Below are 25,371 nucleotides of genomic sequence, written 5' to 3'. Positions count from 1 at the left end.
ATGAATTCACTTCAGATTGCCAATCGTTAAAGGACGCGTGAGGACATTTTCACGTGTGTCGAATGTCATGTGCACAGCCGCAAACCCATGCGTCAAGATCAATGCCATCCCCTGAAGTGTCTGCCAGGAAGGTACTTTGCTGATCAGAAGCATGACAAACTGGTAATGGATTCATTGATGCAGGCCTATATATAGTCTGATGCTGGTCCTGTCAGAACATTTCAGTGCCATCGTGTGTGTGTGAAGTTCACAGAGCCGACTCAGATCTCACATTGTTTCTTTTCTCTACTTCACTGCAGACAAAAGATCTGATCGCAATGCTGGAAAAGGTCCAGGTGAGTCCAGTTTTTGTATCCATATGTTTTAAATTCATCTGATAATATTCTCTGAGAAGACCATATTTTATTGGTTGACAAAATTGCAAGTCGGGTATCAAATGTGTTACACTTTTTGTTCTTGGGATTGTCATCATTTTTCATAAATGGACTTTCTTGTAATTGTTCTTCATGTTTTTTCTCTCTATTTTTAGAGCGACCGACTGGATGAGCAGCGGTGCACTCTGCCAGAGGCCTGCAAACCTCGAGACCACCGGGTAAGTTTCTTTAAGACGTACATGTTAAAACTGGTGTGATCCGCATTGCTTGTCACTGTTTTATTTATTTTCGACCACTATAATGGTACAAAATGTGACTGAAAATAAGAGCCCTTTAATTATAAAAAGAACTTGAATTAATATGCTGTGAATCTGTCGATAAAGCTCCAGTCCTTACCAAATGGAGAGGCTGAAAGCCAGAAAAAATATCTGACTTCTGTTTTTTCACCTCAATTTTCACCACAAGACTGCATCATTGATTTTTCCAAAAAGTACCAGTTCGTACATGTAGCTCTCTTTGCCCTGCAGGCACGTAGTCAGGCATGGCGATGTTCAGTGTATTGATTACCACATCTGTATGCAAATCCATTTCGTGTCCTAGGGGTAAGCCTGCGTATACTTACAAGGGAAGCAAACTTGAGCAATTTCACCTGCCACCCGAGGATTTGACACACTTCAATGGTCAGATTTTTTCGTGCAGTAGGACATAATACATTTTGTAATGGGAGCAAACAACATTCAGGAGGCTGTTCATGAATAGAAATGACAGAGGCAGGTACTGCACTTTTGTGTATGGTCGAAAAACGTCAGGCCAAAGTTTGACTAAAAAGAGTAGAAGTGAATATGATATTTTCCCCCAGAAATGTTGTTAGGAAAGTTTATAGAATCTGCCATGGAATGGATCCCTGTGTAGCAGACTTTCTGGTTTATGGGCAACTTTGGGCCTTGCTGTTTTTTGTCAAGAATAGCTGTAGCTTTGTGAAAACTATTTTTTTAAATCTCAATGGGATAGAAGTTTCCCTTTTCACCAAACAGCCTAACCTACATGCAATACTTGAGGACTTGAAAGTTATTTGATAGAATCCCTAAGGTATCACTGAAACAACACTGCTCCAAACCACTCTGCCCAGTCGGACAGAAATGAACCGATAAGGGAGTCATGGTTGTGCCCCAAAGAGCTATTACTTAGCCTTAGTGCTACCCGATTTTCCACTCAGATGGGCAGGACTGATCATAAGCCATGATCTTAAGTAGGTTTGACAAGTAGGAAAGTTTGTAAAGTCTGGAGGGGAGATAACATTAAAGTCTACCCAGGTACATGTAGTAGCACCAGAGCTGCATAAAATCATAAAGTTTGCCACAATTCAATACTGTAAAATGCAGAAATGTTCGCTGTGGTTTTATGTTCGTGGTTTTTGCAGTGGAACTTTTTGCCCGTCTCTGACTGTGGCACTACTATTTCAAACGCAAACTTAAAACCACCGCAAACACTTCATTTTCTCCCTACTGCAAAATAAAAATCACACCAACTTAAATGCATTTATAGTATAACATTCATGCATCCTGGTCTTATCTCAGCTGCAGAAATTTGACATTTAAGAATCTACAGAATTCACCAAACATAGTCCAAGCTAAAAACGTTTAACAGGTTCAAAGGTGATGTCTCTTAACATTTGACTTCTCACCATTAAAAGCAAAACTAATCCACCGCTTGTGTGGCATACAAAATGCATGACCCAAAAGGATTCTTGGTAGTCGTGAGAACTTGAATAGTAATCATGACAGTATCCTGTCTGCAGTGGCAGGAAGCTCAGAGCTGACTATCTCTTTGAAGTCTGACTCTTCCGTTGTCAGGAAGCATTTTTAGTGAAGTGCTTTTTAAGATCATGTTTGTTTCAGAAGATGAGAAGAAAAAGATGACAGGGTGAAAGAACATACGCCCGTTTTCCACTTTGTTATTCCTGCCGTTCTGTCTGTGTTAGAATCAAAAAGCCTGCTGGGCACACCTCTGAGGCACGTGTCCCCTTGAGCCAGTCCATGTGCCATCGGCAAAGGGAAAGCAGAAGTCTGTGAAAAATAACCATCTTGGCTCCCAACCAAATGCAGAGCCTGCAAGCAAAGCCTCTCTCTTAATTAGGCTGGAGCAGAGGTTAACTGGGAGTGTGCCCACTGGCAAAATTGCTTCGTGCTGTGGCATTGCACATGCCTCATCCATACAAACTAGGGTCCTCATAAACCCGGGGGTTCTGTATGTGGTCTCCATCACTGGCCTTGGTACAAGGATCATATGAGTTTTTGAGCTCTGAAGGAGTCTGTACATGTCCTTGTGTCAACCTTCCATGGCAATGAACATCATTACCGGGACCTCAAACTCTTTAGAATTCTTCTAGAGCCTGACAAGACAGAGATGCATTGATTTGAAAACACTACTCCCTGCAGAATCCATCCCCCAGACTAGGTACAGACTTCAAAAGGCTTTCAAGCTTTGAACGTGTCCTTGTGTGAACTTTCCATGGCAAAGGACACCATCACCATGTAGATTTTTGTAAGGCCAGACGGGAGAAGGAAGCATGAATTTTTAAACATTGTTCTCGGTTGCCTGCATCCCCAGTGAAGGTACAAACTTCAAAAGGCTTTCAGTGTCAGTCTAGGCATGTCCCTGTACGGCAACAGATATAATTATGGTGACCTCCAAGACCTCGAAGCACTTTGTTGTAGGGGCAGACTCATCTTACCTTTCTCTTGACCTAAGTTGGAGTCATTGAAGTATGGAAGATTCGTCCACTATTCTCCTCCAGTCAACTCTGTCCTCTACCACTCTTATTGCCTCTGCTAGCTGTAGGGTCAAGCAGGAAAGAGAATGATGGAAATAGTATAGGTGATGTGGTGTAGGCGTTGATAGGTACTTTGATTCCCCATGGCACACCTCCTGGTTCAGTACAATACAATTTAATCTGAATCATTCCCACAAAGCACTGAATGACCATTGAACTGTGTGTCACCTCTGACAGATATACATCATTCACGATTGCTGTGTTATTGCATACATCTTTAATTCCTGTACGTAAAATTTACAATATTCTTCTTTGTTTTTGATCTTCTCCAGGACTCTCCCAGCCCCAGTTGCAGACCATCCTATAGACTTCTCCAACAGGTAAACATCCTTCAGTACATCTACCATAAGCAAGACTGGCAAAAATAAAAAATATTTCTGTATTCAGCAAAATGTCGGCAAACTGTCTGCATTAGAAAAGCACCCAACATGCAGCCTCAATCTGAGTCCTGATAGCAGTCTTGCCATGCTCATATTCAGTCGGAAATGAGGAAAAAATCCTGTCCTTCCAATCCCAAGTAGGAGTAAAGATAGGCTCCTTTGTTCGGTGGAGCCTACTCCATTAACAGCCAGCGCGAGTTTCCGGGCAGAAATGTCTACAGGTTATCGTGTACATGTGGAATATAGGCTCCCAGGCAAACATGTAGATTAGGTTATCGGCTGTTGCAGTACATCCCAGCGTAATTGGATTTTGTGCAGTAGGACCTTATCTTTCAAGTGCATCTAGGACCTCAGGGCAAAGGGAATTATTCCCACTAAGGAAGTTTGCTGATAACACCTCAATGCCAAGGTGACTTGTATTGAAGGCCAAATTTGTGGGTAGAACTTTGGGCTAAAAAATCCTTTGCTACCAGAAATGTGCAAATGTGATAAAACTGACGCTGCTATAGTCTGAGCCATTAGAATATAACCAAAACTGCCCAAGAAGACCACTCAGGGGACCAATAGGATCTGGTCTATGTGCACGTGGACAGGTTGACACTATAGACAGGATTCTTCTTGCTTGTCAATGGGGAAAATCATCTAAGAGAACACCAAAAAAGTGGCCAGGTGGTCTTTGAGGTGGTCATTTGACATGTTTGACTGTAGTGTTAAAAGAAGTATACCATAACAGGAAGTTGATGGCAAATTTTGTCCGTGTTATTACAGGTCATCAAAGGCGAGGGCCCATACCCGATGATCGTGGCCCCGACCAGTGGCAGATACTGGGTGGACGGAAACGACCCGGACACACTGACGGACAGCCAGGGTCGCCCCATCCTCCCCTCCTGTCCTGCCAAGTACAAGCTCGAGGCAGACGACACCGCGAAATGCTACAGAAGACACTTTCTGGGCAAGGTAAGCACACAACACTAACATCATTCATTCTACTACTCTTTTTTTGGTCCTTTTTTTGTGGTTACTGTAAATGCATTTACCTTTGTGGTGTTTTATTTCGGAGTTGGAGGAGAAAGTATATCTTTGCAGTGTTTGAAGTTTGCGATTGAAACAATGCTGTAGTTGTGGTAGAATTACAGAATGCATATTTGCGGTGTTATGATTTCACAGTAACCTCTTACCAAAAGAATATAACTATTGCAAACATTCAAGATTTACAATTACTGTGTGATGTTTGCACCTTACTCCCACTGTGTAAAGCTGACATGATGTCCCTTTTGTGCATCTGTAGGAGCACATGAACTTCTTTGCATGGGATGAGAACCTGGGACATCTGGTTCTGTCTGTCAAGCCGGAGACCATCTCCTCACAGGAACACTTGAGACTCATTCTCAGGTAGGTCCAAGGCCTTCTTATTTGTGTCAAGATCAAGACATCTAGGTTTTTATTTTTGTGAAATACAGACTTTACTAATTATAGTTTTAACTAAATGCATTGTGCTATCAAATGACTGGAGCTTCAGCCAGAAAGTAAAAAGTATGAGAATAAATCTTAATTTCCGACAGAAACAAAGATTATTAACTTTTTGTGACTTAATACAGCACTCAAGTCAATCAAGGACTGAATGAATCCACTTCTTGTTTCCGTTGGAGAATTAGTTAAAATTCTTCTTCAGAACGGCTTATACCAATAGGTGAAACGTGAAGTTTAGAAACGTTGGTGTTTCATTATGCCTTTATTCTCCATTCCCCAGACGACACACGGGTACCATCCATGAGATCGTCCCCTCCTCCTGCCTGGCCGAGTTTCCCGGCCCGGCCAGAATGGCCAAGCTGGTGTGTGAGGATGTTTCTGTGGAGAGATTCCACCCTGTCCTATTTCCCAAGGTAAGGAAAATGATATTTTACCATGCAGGGCTCTAGCTTACCTTGAATTGGAAATGATTTTGGATAAGTTCTAATGAAAGGAGCACAGCTTAATGCTCCTAGCTGATATTCATGATATAGAATGAAATAGGATAGAATAAAAATAAATAAAATGAGATGAAACCTTGGGTTTGGAACTGCTAGTGACACTAATAGTTATGATATAGAATGAAATACGAAAGAATAAAGTAAGATGATATAAAAGAAATACTTTATACAATATACTGACCACCTGAAATTCTCTTCCTCCAAAACCTAGGGTTCGGAACTGCTAGTGACATATGATGAGCATGTCCTGACCAATCAGTACAAGTTTGGGGTGGTGTACCAGAAGTTTGGGCAGGTAAAAGAGGAGGACATGTTCTGCAACAGGCAGGAGAGCCCCGCCTTCCAGGAGTTCCTGGGCCTCCTAGGGGAGCAGGTGGAACTGCAGGACTTTGAGGGCTATCGTGGCGGACTGGACACGTCGCACGGCCAGACGGGCAAGACTTCTGTCTACACCAAGTTCAAGGACAGGTGAGTCTTTTTATCTTTTTTGTAACATGCTTTTTAGCAAAGGCAAGGACTGAAATAGGGTATCTTAGTTTACTAAATCAGTAGCCAGTCAAAGGCTATCAGCTCCCAAAAGTTTTTGCTGCTTTATTATATTACTTCTGTGTACACCAAGTTCAAGGAAAGGTGATGCCGGTCTACATTGTATATTTTCCTTGAACGGTATGTTTAATAGCTTAAAGTTTGTATCATCTCTATACGTACGGGTAAGTACCCAAGAAATCAATATTTTTGTCAGCATCTCATGGTTCATGATCTTGTTGTCACACAGGGAGGTCATGTTCCACGTGTCCACGAAGCTGCCCTACACGGAGGGCGACAGCCAGCAGCTGCAGAGGAAGAGACACATCGGGAACGACATCGTCTGCATCATCTTCCAGGAGGAGAACACGCCCTTCACCCCCGACATGATTGCCTCGCACTTCCTCCACGCGTTCATCGTGGTTCAGCCTCTCAACGCCTGCTCTGAGAACACACATTACAAGGTAAGGAACTGCTTATATGCTTTAGTGTGGATCACATTTGTTGCATGATATGTTTACAACAGCGAATCGAGGACATGTTTAGGACAGTCACCGATGTGTTGTACAGAATTCATCTGTCATGTGGTGGATAAACGGTTGCTTCTGCCTAAATGCTGAAACAAATTTTTAAAAGGTTTTCTAAAAGCCCCTTGACTTGTATCATTACATCACTGAACCTACCTGAACTGCCGTATTACCATTACCTAGATTCAGTTTTAATGGTTGAATCCGAGACATGTTACATAAGTATATATTTCATCCTATGTTCTGAGAATTGTGAGGTGGGGCTTTATCTAGATAAGGTTACAGGAGTTTGTTGCGTAAACCATACCTTTTTACGTAAGCCATGTGGCTTAACATAAAAGGCAGACTGTCCTTGTGTTATTTCTATGGCTGTGGCAAATGCCACCGAAATGTTGCTATGGGGCACGTAGACGGTGATACTTAAGATACGAAAGCCAATACCTTTATTTTTAGGGAGATAATGCAGAATGTAACAGAATGAATCGCCTTGAAGTTCATATTGGAACACTTTTTTTGGTATCCATAGATTATCGTTATGAAACATTGCTTGCCTAAGCAAAAATGCCAACATCACATCATAAAGTCACTAACATGTAGTATATTACGATAAAAGAAATTCTGGCGTCTAAAATTTACAAGTTCTAATGATTATAAGTTTCAGTGACCCGCGACAGAAATTTTAGTGACTAAATCATCTTTCATTCATTGTACCTCCAGGTCTCTGTAGCAGCGCGTGATGACGTGCCGTTCTTCGGCCCGACCCTACCGAACCCCGCAGTCTTCAGGAAGGGACCGGCTTTCCGCGAGTTCCTCCTCAGTAAACTCATCAACGCAGAAATCGCATCTTACAAGGCCGAGAGATTCGCCAAACTGGAGGTGAGCTTTGTGTTTTCTCTGGAAGATTGATCAGATACTGTCCAATTTGGTAAACGTAAATGATTCAAGCCCTAAACCATTGCGAAAGCCACACACAAGGTAAAACTAGTCTGGGTGTGGGCTTGAATAATATTGTGACAACAGTAAGGAAGGAAGGTAATTGCAATGCTGCGTTGCTGTTTACTAAAACTGCCTTTTCTTGATCATTCTAGGAGAGAACAAGATCGGCGCTCCTTGAGTCTCTGTACACTGAACTGAATGCCAAGAACTTGCAGATGAGTGGCCGCATGGACGCACCGTCGCCGGACGCAAAGAGCGAGAGTGGCAGCTTCTTCGACACGTTCCGTAAGGTCATACGGGGTCGGAGCCAATCGTGGGACATCGCCTCCATTCAGAACAACAGACGCGAGAAGGACGCTCTGCCGCACAGCTACAGCGAGGGGAAAACACCAGGAATTGTAAGTATTTCTTGACATCTCTACACATGTGGTGCTTCTAATATGTCTTGTTATCAGTACAATCGACTTAAGTTTCAGTAGTGATATTCCATCTTCGGAACAAAAACGGTTCATAAACTTAAAGGGAAACACCTTGAAACAGAACCCTTCCCACCTAATGTTTTTCAGGAGTTTGTCTGAATAAGGTTTACCAAATGATATATATTTCAACATTGATAATGTGTGTGACATTTATTTATCTATTTATTCATTGACATTTGATGCGTTTCTTTTCTAAATTCCTTGACATTGTATTACAGTCGTCCATCCTGGGCAGAAAAGGCTCCAGTAAGCGGACGGGCCAGAAGAAGTACAACAGAAGAACGGCAGCGGAGGCCGACAAGAAGCAGCCAATCCTGCCGCCGCTCAAGAACCGCAACGACTCCGGGGTCGTGTCCTCGAACGCTGGGTCCAACTGGTCGTCTCCACGGAGCTCGCCTGACGTGTCGCCTGTCAAGTCACATCGGTCAGGAAATGCCATGTAAGTTAGCTTTACGTTACGAGTTTACATTTCAGGTGAATTTATAAGAAATAGTAGCCTCCATTTTTCTTTTATAGCATCTGTATGTAGGATGACCTCCTAGCCATGTAAGTTAGCTTTATGTTTGTGAGTTACAGTACAGATTTGCCAAATGACAGTTACTCAAGCAACTGGATAAAATTCTGAAACAGTCAGATATTTCTACCAAGTTAACCTTCTTTCCTAATGAGCGTTGGTTGAATCAGGTTTTAAAACTGAGTTTTCCTTTCTGTCCTGCAGGCAGCCTAGTGCGGGTGAGGGTTCGTCGTCGTCCCTGTCTAACTCCTGCAGCAGTATCATCAGTCTGGGCGAGCTGAATGAAGAGAGGGAGGACTCGGACACCGGGATGGAGAGCATGTCGTCAGGAGACTCCCCCAACAGCGTGAAGCAGGAGAACTTCACCTGCAATAACTGTCTGGAGGACGGCGGAGCTGCAGCCAGCAATGGTGAGGAAATGTCATTATCACAAAGACAGATATAATGATAAAAGTCTATATCGACACAACAAAAGTACAGCGACTTTTGTAAGGTCTACTACAGTCAAGTGGATACTGATGAATCAACCTATACATAAATGTATATGAATAGATATGACTTTATGAGACAAGTGGAATACTTTGATTCATAAATTTGATACTGTACTTTATTCATACTGTACTGTACTGTATATGGTTACTAAGTGTCATCTATCTTTTTTCAACAGAACTGCAGAGGCAGGTGTCCATGCTGAACTCTGAGATAAACAGATTGAAAATGGAGAAGCTTGACCTCCTGCGACAGAACGTGGTGATCCAACGCGAAGTTAAGAAGTTAAAAGAGAGGGAGATGAGGCAGGGTGCCGAGCTGTCGTCAGCGAACCGGGAACTTCGGCGACTCAGAAATCTTTCACTGGAACAGTCCCACAGATCGAACACAGGAAACGACAACTTTGTCTGAATTGAACGGTGGTCTTGAATGTGTAAATACAGAACGATACGGTTGTACAGTAGATATTGTTGGACATGTCATGTTTTCTTGTATGCTGGTTATACAGAAGAATTTGCAGTGCAGATAATTGACAGAATTGTTGTCCAGTGTGATGTACTGAAGTGTTACAGGTGGTGTGTTAATGTGCACAATGGATACAGGCTAATATGTAGTGCAGTGTACCTGCTCAGTGCTATGATTATTGCTCTAACATTGCCTTTCAAACGCTTTTGTACGGAAATTGTCAAGCGACAGTTATAAGGATAAAACCGTGATTGTTTTGAGTGTAGGCGTGTCGGACTAATATTTATACAGCGTCATTTGTAAGAAGTTTGCTCTAATCTTGCAACTTCAATATGGTATTTTATTGAGTTAAAACAGTACACTTACAAGTCTTGAATTAGATGGAGGAAAGACTTCCTCTGTTGTTTTTTACAATACACTAAGTGACAGTTGTAACTTTCGTTTTCCAAATTAATTTTTGTAAACAATTGTGTTAATGCATGAACCCCAGAATCTGTGGAAAAATCTGAGAAAAGTGTTATTCTTAACTTCTCTACTGGCTCAGTGTCAAGATAAATTTGTTTTGAAATTTCAGTCACCTTGTGCCATAGAACACCTATTTAACCTGAAACTGCCTCAGACTGTTATGATATTGAGGCTGGAGCCATGTGTATAGATCTATATATGTCGTGTAAATTTTGTAACATTTGGTGCATTGAATTGAGTTCCCATGTGTGTGAACCTCTCTACATGTGCTTTGGGCAGAAGAATTTGTACAGTTAAACAGGAACATTTTTGGTAGCACAGAGATTGAATATGATTGAATTAATCAGAATGTATGACATTGTTTGCTCCCTAAAACTTAATACGCTATGTATGGACAATACAGATTCTACCTGATAATTGTGATGATACGTGTATGAGGTTTCATGTGTATAAAGAAATATAAAGCTTTTGTGCCAATTGAGAGGCTTCAGAGGAAATGTGCTGCAGGAGAAAATCATTGTTTGATATTGGGAGTAATTCTGCTAAGTGTTTGATCTTGGGTGAACGGATCAGCTGACAGGAGTATTCGTAGTATTTACCAAAAGTTTTAACATGTTGTAATTGTTCAAGATGTTACAAGAAATTCACCGAAAGGACACTTTGTAAATTGAGCATTCAAAATAGTCAACCCAAGGTTGGACTGATGTATTTTAGATTTTATGATTTTATCTCTTGCAAAGGGAAAGGTGTTGCAAACTTTTAAATAAATTCAGGTCATGATAGGAGATACATTTCAAATCCTACGTTTTACCCCATGTTAAGGTGATGTTTGGCATTTTGATGGAATCACACTGTCATTGAATGCCAGCTAGCAGTTTGAATGGGTACTGCAGCTGTGTAATCTGTCTTACATGCCATGAAAATGGCTTTCATGAAAAAGCTGATGATTGTTTTAGATTCTTCAACCATGTTTTTTTTATTACAAGTGCATGTTGTTTGTTTTGCATTTTATCACATAAGATTTCACTTACATGTTGATGTTTGATAGGTAATTTATACTTCAAACACCCCTGTTGTATTATACATACATATGGAGGTTCGACTCTCTATCAAACAGCATTTTGTAAGATCAACAAAACATTTTTAATTGTTACAGTGTATGATTTTACCGTCAACATATTGGATAAACCCATGTTGTTGAGTGTACTTTGAATTTATAACATTTTAAGAGTCCGCTGTTTCTGATTTTTACTTAAAGGTTGTACATGTGGGCAGCCTTGCCCACAATGTTTCCTGTTTGTACTGATAATGTTTAATAGAATAAACACAGTTTTAACAATGAAATATGCAGGAGTTTGTTTGTTTCTTGCTTTGTAGATTGAAGCTATACTTAAGATGAGTTTTGAAAGACAAGAATGTTGTGAATAAGCTATCTCAGTTTAAACTGCAGCAAAGATGCGTTGTGGTTAATATGTAAAACATTAAGGCACCTAACTTGTACACATTTATTGTCTAGGCCATGCTTGACACACTTCTAGACGTGTTTTGTTTCTGTATGTCTCATAGGCCTTCGACTTTGACTTACTTGTATTACTCATAGTACATCTCGCTGTGCATGCACAGTTAAATCTGTGATATGGCTTAAACATGTAGACTCCTCACCACTATGAGTTGATTTGATTTGATATACATGGTATTACAAATACAGCCAGGGCTACCCAACAAGCCGAAGGCTATTACAAAGTTAGCAACCATTTACCTCAGCCTGACCAAGCTTCTATCAGCCATTCCACTAGCTAGACAGGCCACAAGAGGAGAGGGGGGCCAATAAGCCCTGACTGAGAGATTTTGTAACTCAGGCTACCACATGCCTCAGCACAGCATTATAGACTACTCTGTCCATTTTAGAAACAACTCATGTTAATTGCATCACCTGACTGGTCAATACTAAAGCAGTCAAATTACATTTTGAGAAGTCGCTGCAATGGAAGAGGTCCTTCAAATACTACATAAAACATTCTGAACCAGAGTTCCATGACCTCATACCTTCGCCAAATGATTTTTGATTGACCTATCATGAGTGTTTCTCATCGATTATAAATCGTTCCAGGTGATTATCTTTTCTACCAAATGACAGAAGTTGTCCAAAGTCTTCTTGAGTTATGCTGGTCATTTACATACACTCATACAAACGCTACCCAAATTACCGCCCCCACCCAGCGAGAGATTGTGTAAACGCAGGCTAATAACAGTCCAGACGTACAGGAGGCTAGACCAAAACTGCTATCATTGCATTGAGTTTAGTAAACACTGAAAACTGACAGTGACACATTATCTATGACTATGGGTTACATTGGGACCAGCTAAAACTATCATACAAGGAACTGTTCAGGAAGGAAGGAAGAGGTAACGGAATAGATGTGAGGATGATATCAGATAATGGACAGGTATGACACAAAGTGAAACATAAAGAAAACCAGGAAATCGAGAAGGATGGAGACAACTGTTTGCTTGATCTTCGGTGGTGCCCCAACGTTACAAAAAGGATAGATGAGAACTGAATTGAGTTGGTTTCACTTGTAGTGTCCAAAACGATGGGTCTGACGTAATTAGTTTTTAGGAAAATGAAAGTTAAAACTTTGATGCAATAAAACCTTGAATCACCAGACTGCACACCTTCTCCTGGGTTCTAGCTGATTCTGTACTTGTATCTCAACTGGGCACTCCTGAGCTGAGATACCTTCACCCTTCACTAGGCGGCGCTTCAGCATGGTCGTGCCACGGTCAGGTGCAGCCCGATTGTGACAGTAGATATAGATGGAGGTCAGCGGCTGCAGTACTTGCACCTGTCACTGGGCGGCGCTTTATCAACACCGTGTTACGTTCAGGTGTGGCCCGTTGAGTTTACGAATATGGATAGATGTCGCTGTGATCCGAAGATCGGAGAAGAATGTAGATTAGTACACAGGAGACAGAACGTTAGAAAAATGTCCAAGAGAAGCGTTTTAGAGTTAGCTTGTGAGCTTTCAAACTAAATGAGAGTCATCTGCAAACGTGTTTGACAGTACGTCAAACGTACCGCGATGTTATGTGTGTATCAGGTACCATAGTGAACTTAAAGTTAAAGGTCAGAAAGTTTAGGTTTGTTGACGTTAAGCCCAGGTGAGTCCGCAGACGTGTGTTACCTGTGCAAGTCTCAGACAGGATTTCTCGATTCCGCGGCTTTTAGGTGCAAGTTTAGAGGACCAGGTATGCAGGTATGTATCGTATTGTTCCGGTTATGTCTATACATCGAGAGTTATGCAATGCTAATGGAATGACAGTTGTTGTGGATGTCTTATTTTGTATGTTTAGAACGAATTGTGGTTGTCCGCCTTTACGTTTCAAGGATGTGTCGCGCCTTTTTAATATCAGAATAGTTACTGGCTCGTTTCGTAAATACATGTATATCATGAGGCGGGGAAGAGGAGTTTATTGTTCTTCTACTGTTGTTGCTATTGTTCTATCATCATCATCTGGTCGTGAAGGTGTCACGGATGTTTAATGTTTAAATATTGTCTATTGTCAGTAGAAAATGATGTATAAAACTATGGTAAAATGAGTTATAGTTCCTTTCTCCAGTTTCTGCAGTGCTGGTCGCCGAGCTTGTCTGGGTGAACTCACGGCTAGAGCCGGTGTTCAGGAATTATCGGTCCCCCCGGGAAAATCGGTCCCCCTCCTGCCATTGGTCCACATTTGAGACTGGTGGGCGTGGCCTAAAAGTACGAAGGCCCACAACAACATAGGATGTAACATAACAATTATACACTGCCGATATTGTCGACAAATAATGTCCCCTCATTATAGTAAAGTTGAAACAGTCGTCCTCTGGTCTACTTCGGACCCTAATTTCAACTTAAAGACGATTCTATGAAAATTGATATAAACTTGTCAAAGGCTTTTGGCCATTGTGCTATTTCATCTCAAGGGGACACATTTTCCCGGGCCAGGGTAGCCAGGATTTTCGGTCCCCTAATTTGAAAGTCAACAACGTCTCTTCTGATGCACTTGGAAACCTGTTTTTCAACTTGAAGACGCTTCTCTGAAGACCTAATACAACTATAAACGTTCCTAAAGATAAAAGTCTCAGTATTTGGCCATTGAGGGGATTTCAGGTAAAGGGGACACATTTTCCCGGGCCGGGGTAAAACCGGGATTTTCGGTCCCCTCATAGGAAAGTCAACAACGTCTCTTCTGATGCACTTGGAAACCTGTTTTTCAACTTGAAGACGCTTCTCTGAAGACATAACACAACTATAAACGTTTCAAAAGCAAAAAGTCTCAGCATTTGGCTATTGAGGGGATTTTAGGTAAAGGGGACACATTTTCCCGGGCCGGGGTTAAGCCGGGATTTTCGGTCCCCTCATTTGAAAGTCAACATTTTGTCTTATCTTGAACCTAGGCGCTTATTTTTCAACTTGAAGACGCTTCTCTGAAGACATAACACAACTATAAACGTTCCTAAAGCAAAAAGTCTCAGCATTTGGCTATTGAGGGGATTTTAGGTAAAGGGGACACATTTTCCCGGGCCGGGGTTAAGCCGGGATTTTCGGTCCCCTCATTTGAAAGTCAACATTTTGTCTTATCTTGAACCTAGGCGCTTGTTTTTCAACTTGAAGACGCTTCTATGAAGACCTTACACAACTAGAAACTTTTCAAAAGCAAAAAATCTCAGCATTTGGCCATTGAGGGGATTTCAGGTAAAGGGGACACATTTTCCCGGGCAGGGGTAGCCGGGATTTTCCGTCCCCTCATTTGAAAGTCAACATTGTGTCTTTTTTTTTAAACCTGGGCGCTTGTTTTTCAACTTGAAGACGCTTCTATGAAGATATGACACAACTATAAACGATTCAAAAGCAAAAGGTCTCAGCATTTGGCCATTGAGGAGATTTCAGTTAAGGGGACACATTTTCCCGGGCCAGGGTAGCCCGGATTTTCGGTTCCCCCATAGGAAAGTCAACAAAGTCTGTTTTGATGCACGTGGAAACCTGTTTTTCAACATGAAGACCTGGATAATGTGTATCCTTACCCTGAAATCCCCTCAATGGCCAAATCCTAAGACTTTTTGCTTTTCAAAACTTTTATAGTTGTGTTAAGTCTTCGGGGAAGCGTCTTCAAGTTGACAAACAATTTCCAAGTCCATCATAAGAAGCGTTGTTGACTTTTCTATGAGGGGACCGAAAATCCCGGGTACCCCCGGAAAATGTGTCTCCTTCCCTTGAAATCCCCTCAATGGCCAAATCCCAAAGACATTTTGCTTTTGAAACGTTTATAGTTGTGTTAAGTCTTCGGGGAAGCGTCTTCAAGTTGGAAAATAATTTCCATGTCCATCAGAAGAAGCGTTGTTGACTTTCCTATGAGGGGACCGAAAATCCCGGCTCGATCTACCCCGGGAAAATGTGTCCCCTTCCCTTGAAATCCCTCAATGGCCAAATCCTGAGATTTTTTTGCTTTTGAAACGTTTATAGTTGTGCTAATTCTTCAGAGAAGTGTCCCTTAAGTTGACAAACAATTTCCAAGTCCATCATAAGAAGCGTTGTTGACTTTGCTATGAGGGGACCGAAAATCCCGGCTAGATTTACCCCGGGAAAATGTGTCCCCTTCCCCTGAAATCCCCTCAATGGCCAAGTTCTGAAACTTTTTGCTTTGAAACCTTTATAGTTGTGTTAAATCTTCAGATAAGCGCCTTGAAGTTGACAAAGAAGCTTCCAAGTTCATCAGAAGAAGCGTTGTTGACTTTTCTATGAGGGGACCGAAAATCCCGGCTAGATCTACCCCGGGAAAATGAGTCCCGTTCCCCTGAATTCCATCAATGGACAAATGAAGAGACTGTTGCCCTTGAAACGTTTATATTTTTGTGTTAAGAGCATCAACTCAAGTTAAAGTAATGTAAAAATAAAGTATTTTTCCAAATGCATCACTACTAGGAGAAGAGTTGTTGACTTTCCTATGAGGGGACCGGGAATCCTGGCTACCCCGGGAAAATGTGTCCCTGCAATGGCCAGAAACTGATACTTTTTGTTGATGAAACGGTCATATTTGTGTTTGTGGACAATGTCCGTCCCACCTTCTTACAATTCATACATTTGGCATTAAGTATTCAATTCAAAGACAGTGTTTGTGGATGATATCTATGTTTTTGGCCCTGTGGGCCTTCGTACTTTTTAGGCCACGCCCACCATGGATTGGGGACCGATTTTCCTGGGGGACCGATAATTCCTGAACACCTGCATCTTCCTTCTGCTGCGGGGACCAGTGCAGAAGCTCATCGGAGTCCATTTTACAGATGTAAAAATTAGAAATACCATATTTCTATGATCTTACAACTGTAATGAATTCCCATGAGCTTCATACGGTATAGATATATCTGTCATTATTTCGTATGGAAACTTAAATATGAGTACTTTGGAAAAAAATTCTGTAAAGAAGTACATGTACTGTAAAATCTTCATAATTTACCAGAATAATAATAGATACATTCAACCTTAATGACGATCACCTGTGTTACAGAAGCTCATCAGCATAATTTACCCAATTGGTCTATTTTGTGTCTGGACCACAAGTGAAATATATATCCTGTGGAAGTAGTGTATCTTAAATTGGCATAAATCATAGTGTAGAGTGACAAGTCAGTCTGTATTAGGGTCATAACGGAAAACGTTCATAACTAAATCATGTGCATATCTGCATATCTAAAGGATTACAATACGTCAGGGAGAGAATGATGTGTTAAATAAATAAGTAAATATATTTTGTATCTTATTGTAAGTAGAGTTATCCGTTCTGCTGTTATTGTTAGAAACCTCGCAAGGTTGGCATGTTTTGCATCCATCTGTAATCAGCTTGTGTGTATTCAGTAAAGTTTTGGATGTTGAGGTGTAGAAGTGTTACAAATAAGAATAACAAAATATTTAATGTTAACTGAAATAAGGTTTGTTTTTTAATCTTACGTGTGAATGCATATAAGCACGAGAGAGTTTGTTTCAATGTACACTTTGGATTTCTGGCAGTAGCATTTATGACAGAATGAGATTCAGTAGATGTGTTTTTATTACCTTCTTTTCTTGTTTATGTCTAAAGTATTGAATAAAGAATACTTTTTCTTTTAACTGTTTCTTTGTTTTTGCTTAAATGTCTTTTTGTATCCTCACGTCAGCTACTGGGCCTCCGGAGTTTGCCTACGATCAACTTGACTGATAGATGTCCTGACCAGTCTTCATAGTTTCTCAAGAAGTCAATTATTACATTCAGATTAATTACACTCACCTGTGTAACAGGTGTTCATGAACATAATTTACCCAAATGGCCTTTTTGGTGTCCAAACCACGAACGAAAGATACTTGCTCTTAAGCTAGTGTAAAGATTTCCAGGGGTGTAGGTGGGGATGGGGCACAAAAGGTCGCAATAACGATATTAGAATTTGCATACAATAATAAACCTTGTATTGAGGGGAGGGCTAGAAGAGTCAGGGAAATTGTGGGAAAATGAACTTATAATGACTAAATTTGGTTGTATTTTTGGTATAATTCTGAAATAACGTAACATCGTGTTACGTGACGTCTCGCGACACAGCCTGGCGTGGCCAGGCCGGCCTTAAGGGCACCGCGGAGGGCCCTAGTTTTTTGAGACACTAAGTTCCCAGACAGAGAACTAGTGATCTCCTAAGCCATAGGACAGCTCAGCTCAGCCGTCCAAGGCTCGCACATGCCATCCAACTTGGGATGGCATCTTCTCCCAACGGGGAGGCTGCCGTTCCATAGCATGGAACGACATAACTCGAAATTATCTTGCCTGAAGCCCAGAGTAGCTCTGTAGAATTTTCATTTGTGGTCCAACAACTGAAACGTTTGAAATCGAAAAGGTACGTTTGATTCCTCCCCGATATACGGGTTAATTTATATATTTGGACATCTTTGAAATGAAGAATACATATAATGTTTTTATACGTATAACAATCATGCCTGTTGTTGTTTTGCCCCGAAATATCACTTAATCTAGAACAGACATGGCCATTTGGGTAAATTATGATAATACGCCTTAATGGCATGTTGGTTTGGGGTGAACTGGCGGGTTATACAGGGCCATACTTCAAGCTTTTAAGTCACTGCCCAGTCTTCCATATATGACGCAACAGAAATCCATATTTTTAGGTAGCATCTAGAGGAAAATTTCAAACTGTTTTTCTTTTATCCTGAAGGCACGAATCTTCCCTTCATCAATAGCAATGCTGACTTTCTTCTACCTGTGTGCTTAGTTTTCATTCATATGGTAATGTACCTGACGATGAAAAGTCCACTACTGCAAATACAATCGATCGCATTGAAACTCAGATTTGTATCAGCCATGACCCGACAAATCGCTTTCTAACTTGCGTTAACGACTAAATCTGACAAAACAAACTCGCCAGTGAGATGGTGGAAGGTGTCAGCTTCCAAAAGATGTTTTCAGATTGACAATTTTAGCACTTTGGAAGTGATTGAATGCGTCCGCGATTTAACGTTTGAAAAAAAATAGTTTGTTTTGTTTGTTTTGTCAGATTTAGTCGTTAACGCAAGTTAGAAAGTATCCTATTTATCATGCGTAGCCCTAGGTCCTCCTGTGTGAGTGATGCGGAGAATCGTCGTCTGAAGCCTAAAGGCACCTATGTGCTGAGGCGACCGCCCTAAAGCGGGCGCATACCTCTAGCCAAGCAGAAACATGCCCGGGGAGGGCGGGTGGGTACGCTTCAGGCTCCAGACGTGGCCGGAGGACCCGGAGCTCCCATGAAAGTGTACTATAGGGCACTATACCTTATTTATATAGGGGGTATGACGTCACACCGTCTGACCAATGGCTGTGCATGTTAAAAAGTATCCTATTTATCATGCGTAGCCCTAGGTCCTCCTGTGTGAGTGATGCGGAGAATCGTCGTCTTTCGCTTTCGCCGTCTCTGGCTGTTGAGCCCAATCCTTCCGTTTTATTCTCCACATCAGAACATACTAAGATACTTGATGCCTTCTCACCTCCCCCTCTCTCATCTTGACTCTCCCAATCATCCCTTGCTCATCTCCCTTATTCTTATCTTTATCACCCCTCCCTTATCTTACCCCTCTCTCATAAGATGCCCACTCTCATGCCACTCTCACTTGTGTCCTACCCCTTCCTTATCGCGCCTCCATCCTACCACCAGCCTTTCCTTACCTAAACCCCTCTCTTACCATCCCAAACCTAAGGAAAACTAATCTTCCCCCTCCGATGCCTTTCTAACAGTTTTGTACCGCATAATTCTTAATACCTTATTCCGACAAAGTCTCAGTCCCGGACGAGTGCAGTTACCGTTCAAATCCCTCAGACAAAACCGCCTTCTATAGCCGGAACCAGTCCGAACTCCCTATTAAACCTCTCTGTTAGGGTAAGTAGCGAAACAATTTCGCCTCACCAATTGGTGTTGTCTGACCCTACATCTCACATCGAAGCTCAACACTTTCCGCTGCCATAACAGCAGAACGACCACACGCCGCCTCATGGGCAGACAACAATGAGGCATTCAAACCCACCAATAAAACTGGAATTCTACGTTCCCTTGTTACAACGACCTACAAAAAACAGGTTTAACCGTGTCAGAGACTGCGCCGTATACCCAACGCCTGCTTGAACTTGAACCGCGCCCTTCATGACCAGATGGATTAAAGCCTTCCTTAGACCTTACCCACTCAAGCTGGACTGTCCGATACTATTACCATGGAACATATTCCGACTCCACCTATACCCCTGACTTTCCCAGCCAAAATTACCAGAGCCACGCGCTCCGCTGGCTCTTAAGGCTGAAAATTAGTGGATGACTTGACCTGACAAAACCCCCAAATTCAGTCCTCCCAACATTCCACAGCCCCTTAACAACATGAGACTACGCCCAAAGACAAACAAAATGTTGCATATCCAATTCAGGAAGACTCATGTCACACACTATCGATTTGCTCCCAGAAAAAAGGGGAACCTTCAACGAATGAACATTACGAGGGTGATAGGCGTTATCCCCCAGGCTGAACTCTAAGAAAACTCTTACCAGGACTCAAAGCGTACCAAACAAAACAGCGCTTATACTTCCTCAGGAAGGTAAAGCCCCTCCATCTCTGCAATAACGACCTTATTACGGAGTATACCTCCCACACTCATCGATATCACGTTCTCGAAAATGCCGCTTCAGACAGCCAAATACGTGGATAAGTGAAACAGATCGAGGGGGTCGAACAACCGCCACCCTGCGTGTGGAATATACCTCCTACGCCACCGCCTACTCCCAACTGGAACTGCTACCCATCCGTTCACCACGTAGAACTCTGAGACATTCACTGAGATACTCGTCCGACCAAGTTTTACAGGGACAAGGCTCAACGCGAGAGGGGTGCAAGAAGGGCAAACCTAGGTCATGGTACAATGGTCTCACGGCCATGTGAGACATGAACAAAAAGGCCAACTTGATCCACGCCCCCGGTATCGATCAAACCGACCACACTGCCATAGCCCCCGCCCTCAATGCTTAATTCGCGGATGTGTCTCAGTCACTGCCACCCTTAGAACTGCCATCTCTCCCGTCACTCCTACCGGCCAAACCTTTACCTGACCTCCCAGTCTTGAATGTTTACTCAAACTTGCGGTCCACCAACTACTACAAGAGTCCCGGTCCCGACAACATACCTGCCTGTATTCTACAGGACTTCGCAAGCGAACTGAGCACGCCTCTCTGTGACTTACACAACCCATTCAGTCAGGTAAGGCATCGTTTCTAGTCACTGAAGGGAAGCTAACGCAGTTCCCCTGTCAACGACTAGTCAACCAAACATCGACGAACTCCGACCCATATCACTTATTCCAAAGTCGTCTAAACTCAGTGAACGCTTCGTGGCAGATTGGATAGGACAAAATATATCTAAAAGACTAGATCCCCGCCAATTTTGCGGCAGGAAACAAAGATCGACGACACACGCCCTGGTCAACTTGGTTGACGTCCTGTGCAAATCCATGTCATTGCCAAAGTCAGTCTGTACACTTGTTACCACCGACCTGTCCAAAGCATTTGACAAGGTTGACCACATAAATGCTATTCGGTCCTTGCTAGACATCGGTGTTCGCCCGGCCGTGATACCCTGGATCCGTAGCTTCAAGACTGAGCGGAGGCAGAGGGTGCATGTCTACCAGGCCGCGTTCTCAGAACAATTCACAAGGAACAATTCCCGGACCTGCCATCTTCACTTGTGTGTGACGCAAACCACTGCGTAGTCGTTCATCTTACCCAGCCCTCTTAAAATCAACTGCAAGAGCAATTTCAACACACGTCGTCTTTAAATTGCCGATGGGCTTATGCCAGGCTTCTGTCACACGCGGTTTCCCTCAGTCTATGTCCTACCCCTGCCTGTGTAAAAAGCAGGGTGGGGTGTAACGAAGCCAACCCATGCTTCACTCTCCTTTCAAGACCTCTTCCCAAAAGAGTAAAATGAAGGCGCTATGACTGGACCGCCGGCAGCCTGTCAATTAAGTCACACAAAAAAAAAAAATAGTGACTTGCAATTGAGCTTGTAGTCTGCCCGCGGGGCCCGATGGTGCATCGCCCGGGACTTTCCCAGTGAAGCCACCAAATTGGTGACTTGAGCTCTTAGCTTTCCCGCGGCACCCCACGGTGCCCCGCCTGGGACCTCCACCATGAAGTCACAAGAATGGTGACTTGAGCTCGTAGCCTGTCCCCTCGGGATTCTCTCCGGCTCTCGGTTAAACCACACACTTTTACTTGAGCTCGTAGCCTGTCCCTCCAGGACCCTCACTGTCTCTCGGTTAAAACACACATTTTACTTGCGCTCGTGGCCTGCCCCTCCAGGACTGTCTCTCGGTTAAAACACACATTTTACTTGAGCTCGTGGCCAGTCCCTCCAGGACTGTCTCTCGGTTAAAACACACATTTTACTTGAGCTCGTGGCCAGCCCCTCCAGGACTGTCCCTCGGTTAAAACACACATTTTACTTGAGCTCGTGGCCAGTCCCTCCAGGACTGTCTCTCGGTTAAAACACACATTTTACTTGAGCTCGTGGCCAGCCCCTCCAGGACTGTCTCTCGGTTAAAACACACATTTTACTTGAGCTCGTGGCCAGTCCCTCCAGGACTGTCTCTCGGTTAAAACACACATTTTACTTGAGCTCGTGGCCAGTCCCTCCAGGACTGTCTCTCGGTTAAAACACACATTTTACTTGAGCTCGTGGCCAGCCCCTCCAGGACTGTCTCTCGGTTAAAACACACATTTTACTTGAGCTCGTGGCCAGTCCCTCCAGGACTGTCTCTCGGTTAAACACACATTTTACTTGAGCTCGTGGCCAGCCCCTCCAGGACTGTCTCTCGGTTAAAACACACATTTTACTTGAGCTCGTGGCCAGTCCCTCCAGGACTGTCTCTCGGTTAAAACACAAATTTTACTTGAGCTCGTGGCCTGACCCTCCAGGACCCTCACTGTCTCTCATGGCCTTCCTCCAGCCCGTACCTCTCACACGGCACTTTCTCCCGCTGGAGGCACTCTCTCAGAACCCCCTGAGACGAGCACGAATGAAGAAAAGGACGGCAAATGAAGCAAAAAAAAAGATAAGCAAACTGGAACCAAAAGCTCCGCAAGTAAAACAAACTCACGTTTACGTGGAGAGCGTCAGTCCCTAGGGTTGTCCGCGGATCCACGAGGGCAACAGAGGAGGTCGAACCAGGCCCGCGGGCTGTCCATGCGCTTCCGCATGCTGCATCTTGGTGGTAGGGTTCGTGTCAGTTGCAAAGAACGTCAAGATCCACCATTCCTGTACACACATAATGCAGATCATAAGAACATGGCCGGGATCAGGTCAAAACACGATCAACCAAACATACCCCCGACAACCGTTCACACAACTTGATTAACCAACAACACATCTCCACCCGTACAAAGCCACACACGCTCTTTTTTCCCCCCTGCCTGGTCCCCAAAGGTGGGCAAGCCACGATAACATGGGCAGCCCAGGCCTTTCATATATATATAGGGGGTATGACGTCACACCGTCTGACCAATGGCTGTGCATGTTAAAAAGCGATTTGTCGGGTCATGGCTGATACGAATCTGAGTTCCAATGCGATCGATTGGTCGGGGTACCGGTGAATAAACCACCGAGTGAGTTACCACTAGCTAGACAGGTCACAAGAGGAGAGGGGGGCCCAATAAGCCCCTACAGTGGGACATTGTGTAACACAGGCTACCACATGCCTAAGTACAGCGATATAGACTTTTCTGTGCATTTTGGAAATAGCTTATGTTTATTGCTTTACCTGACGAGTCAATACTAAAGCACTCAAATTTTAAGTTACATTTTGAGAAGTTACTGCAATGGAAGAGGTCCTTCAAATACTACATAAAACATTCTTAACTAAACCGTTACCATGGCAGCATTAAAGATCAACTTTAGATATTATAATTAATAATATACTGTACATGTTTCGTTTTTCTCCATTCCGTACTTCAGAATCTGAGATACGGTCTCGTTGAGTATGTGATCCCTGGAATCTTTCGGAAGCATGCCATCTCTGTGGTTTGTATTCTTTTCTCTAGTTTTGCTGTCCAGGACTCACAAGCATACAGGAATAGGGAGGTGCCCAGAGAGGGCATCAGTCTGATCCTGGAGCTCCAAGATCAGACGTCACCGACAAAACCGCTTGAATACGATACCATCTTAAGTTCCCAAATCTTAACACCGCTCTACACTGCCAATCCCACCTTTAGTAAGTAAACCGTACCTTTCCCCTTTTCTAACGTTTTAGACTCAGCAGTTTGTCTTAAAATGATCGTGAATGAATCAATGAATGAATGGTTTGTCATGAGCATTATGATCAGCTATGAAAAGTAACGTATATCGCAGCCATGGGCTGAATTGCATAATTTTTTTTACAAATGTATACAAAAGTAACTATTGACTTGTTAGTATAACTCATCTTTCTGTACGGGCATTAGGCATTTGACAGATATTGAACGTATTTCTCCTGGATGATATATTTGCACTTGGCGCTCTCGAAACCGTTGAACTTCGAAGAACAGGATGATGTGTAGGCGCCCATGCCTGGAAAGAGATGGAAACATTTCATATGGATGCCATACATGAGTATACAGTGTACCGCTATACGTATTATACACCAGGTTGTATTATTACAGGCAGTAGGTCCTACTGCCTGTAATAATACAACCTGGTGTATAATTGAGTAGGTACCCATCTCTGAGTAATGAGGCTGTTGTAACGCGCTCGATGCACCTTATCGAACACGGGACCCCCATTTTCGGGACCCCGATTTTACGTCTCAATATATACGATGAAACCTTTGTAGGTGGCAACACTGCTTACTTTACAGATTGCAACCATAATGTATTTCAAAACATCACGTTACGGGGCTTCTTTATAGTCGTAGCTGTAACATCTTCGTGGGTCTTAGCTTCCTGAATTTGTATTGATATCGTGTAATAAAGATCGCTGTCAACATTAGTTCAACGTTATGCAGGTAAAAAAAAACATGACAAAAACGCATAAAAACACTTAAAGAACCGACCGGACCCACTCCTCTGCACTATTAAAACTTTTCCCTTCGTACTAAACTTGCAAAAATACTGCGTCTCGAACAATTTTTATCTGGATTCACTCTGAGTAGACAGCATTTCTGTGTCCCATATGATTGATCTATCAAACCAACAAAGTTTAAGGAGAAAAAACATGTTTGAACTGTATTGTCGAGAGACCGAACGCTTGTATTGTCCCATATGATTTATCATTCTGGGACAGACCAACAAATGAGAGAAAAAGAACATGTTTGAACAGTATTTTCGAGAGACCGAACGTCCCGCTGCAGTACTTTAGACTGTCGCTACCGAATTGCGCTGTGGTACAACCTTCTTCGCGAAGGTAATTAGCCAAGCAGATGTGAGGATGCGGATCATTCCCGGTGCTTCACGCCAAGTAGCGATATAACCATTTTCCATTTTTGAATTTTTAACGGTTCGTAGATGAAGGTGATCCGTTAAAGATTCAATGAAAAAAGAGCACCGATGTTGCAAAAAAGTTCTACTGCAGTATCATAGATAGGAAAAGGCCGATAATTGAACTTTTTGCTATGCCGACGCATACGAAATGCATAGTCTCTACCAGACTCCATGTGTTGCTGAAAAAATGTATGTAGAAGAAATAGGTCAAATAGAGAATGTGCCAGACACTGTCAGGGGAGTTAGCTGGACATAGAGTTAGCATTTACAATCCGTGAGCCCTTTTCCTTAAAAGTCCATTGAGTGACAGGTTTGACTGTACCAGACACCATGCCCTTGATCCAATTGAAGATCCCATGCCGTTCGCCATTTGC

At 42.8% G+C, this 25,371-nt stretch overlaps 1 protein-coding gene across 1 annotated transcript; it reads left to right on the top strand.

Moving 5' to 3' along the window:
* The first annotated feature begins 209 nt into the window (after positions 1–209).
* On the top strand, positions 210–11,301 carry LOC136443227 (rap1 GTPase-activating protein 1-like). The gene is made up of 13 exons (XM_066440372.1): positions 210–335; positions 530–592; positions 3,480–3,527; positions 4,356–4,544; positions 4,876–4,979; positions 5,338–5,470; positions 5,769–6,025; positions 6,333–6,546; positions 7,327–7,485; positions 7,698–7,943; positions 8,243–8,463; positions 8,743–8,948; positions 9,206–11,301. Exons 1-13 carry the CDS (start codon positions 318–320, stop codon positions 9,436–9,438), a joined length of 2,091 nt encoding a protein of 696 aa, XP_066296469.1. The 5' UTR covers positions 210–317; the 3' UTR covers positions 9,439–11,301.
* Positions 11,302–25,371: the final 14,070 nt, after the last annotated feature.

Source organism: Branchiostoma lanceolatum, chromosome 10, assembly GCF_035083965.1.
Source record: "Branchiostoma lanceolatum isolate klBraLanc5 chromosome 10, klBraLanc5.hap2, whole genome shotgun sequence".
In the NCBI taxonomy this organism is placed as follows: Eukaryota; Metazoa; Chordata; class Leptocardii; order Amphioxiformes; family Branchiostomatidae; genus Branchiostoma; species Branchiostoma lanceolatum.
Note: the sequence above shows the minus strand (reverse complement) of the source record. Positions and strands in the feature narration are given on the sequence as shown.

Coding starts and splice junctions, on each gene's coding strand:
- LOC136443227 (XM_066440372.1), top strand. Junction 5,471..5,768: donor ACCCTGTCCTATTTCCCAAG/GTAAGGAAAATG, acceptor TCCAAAACCTAG/GGTTCGGAACTGCTAGTGAC. Junction 7,944..8,242: donor AGGGGAAAACACCAGGAATT/GTAAGTATTTCT, acceptor ATTGTATTACAG/TCGTCCATCCTGGGCAGAAA.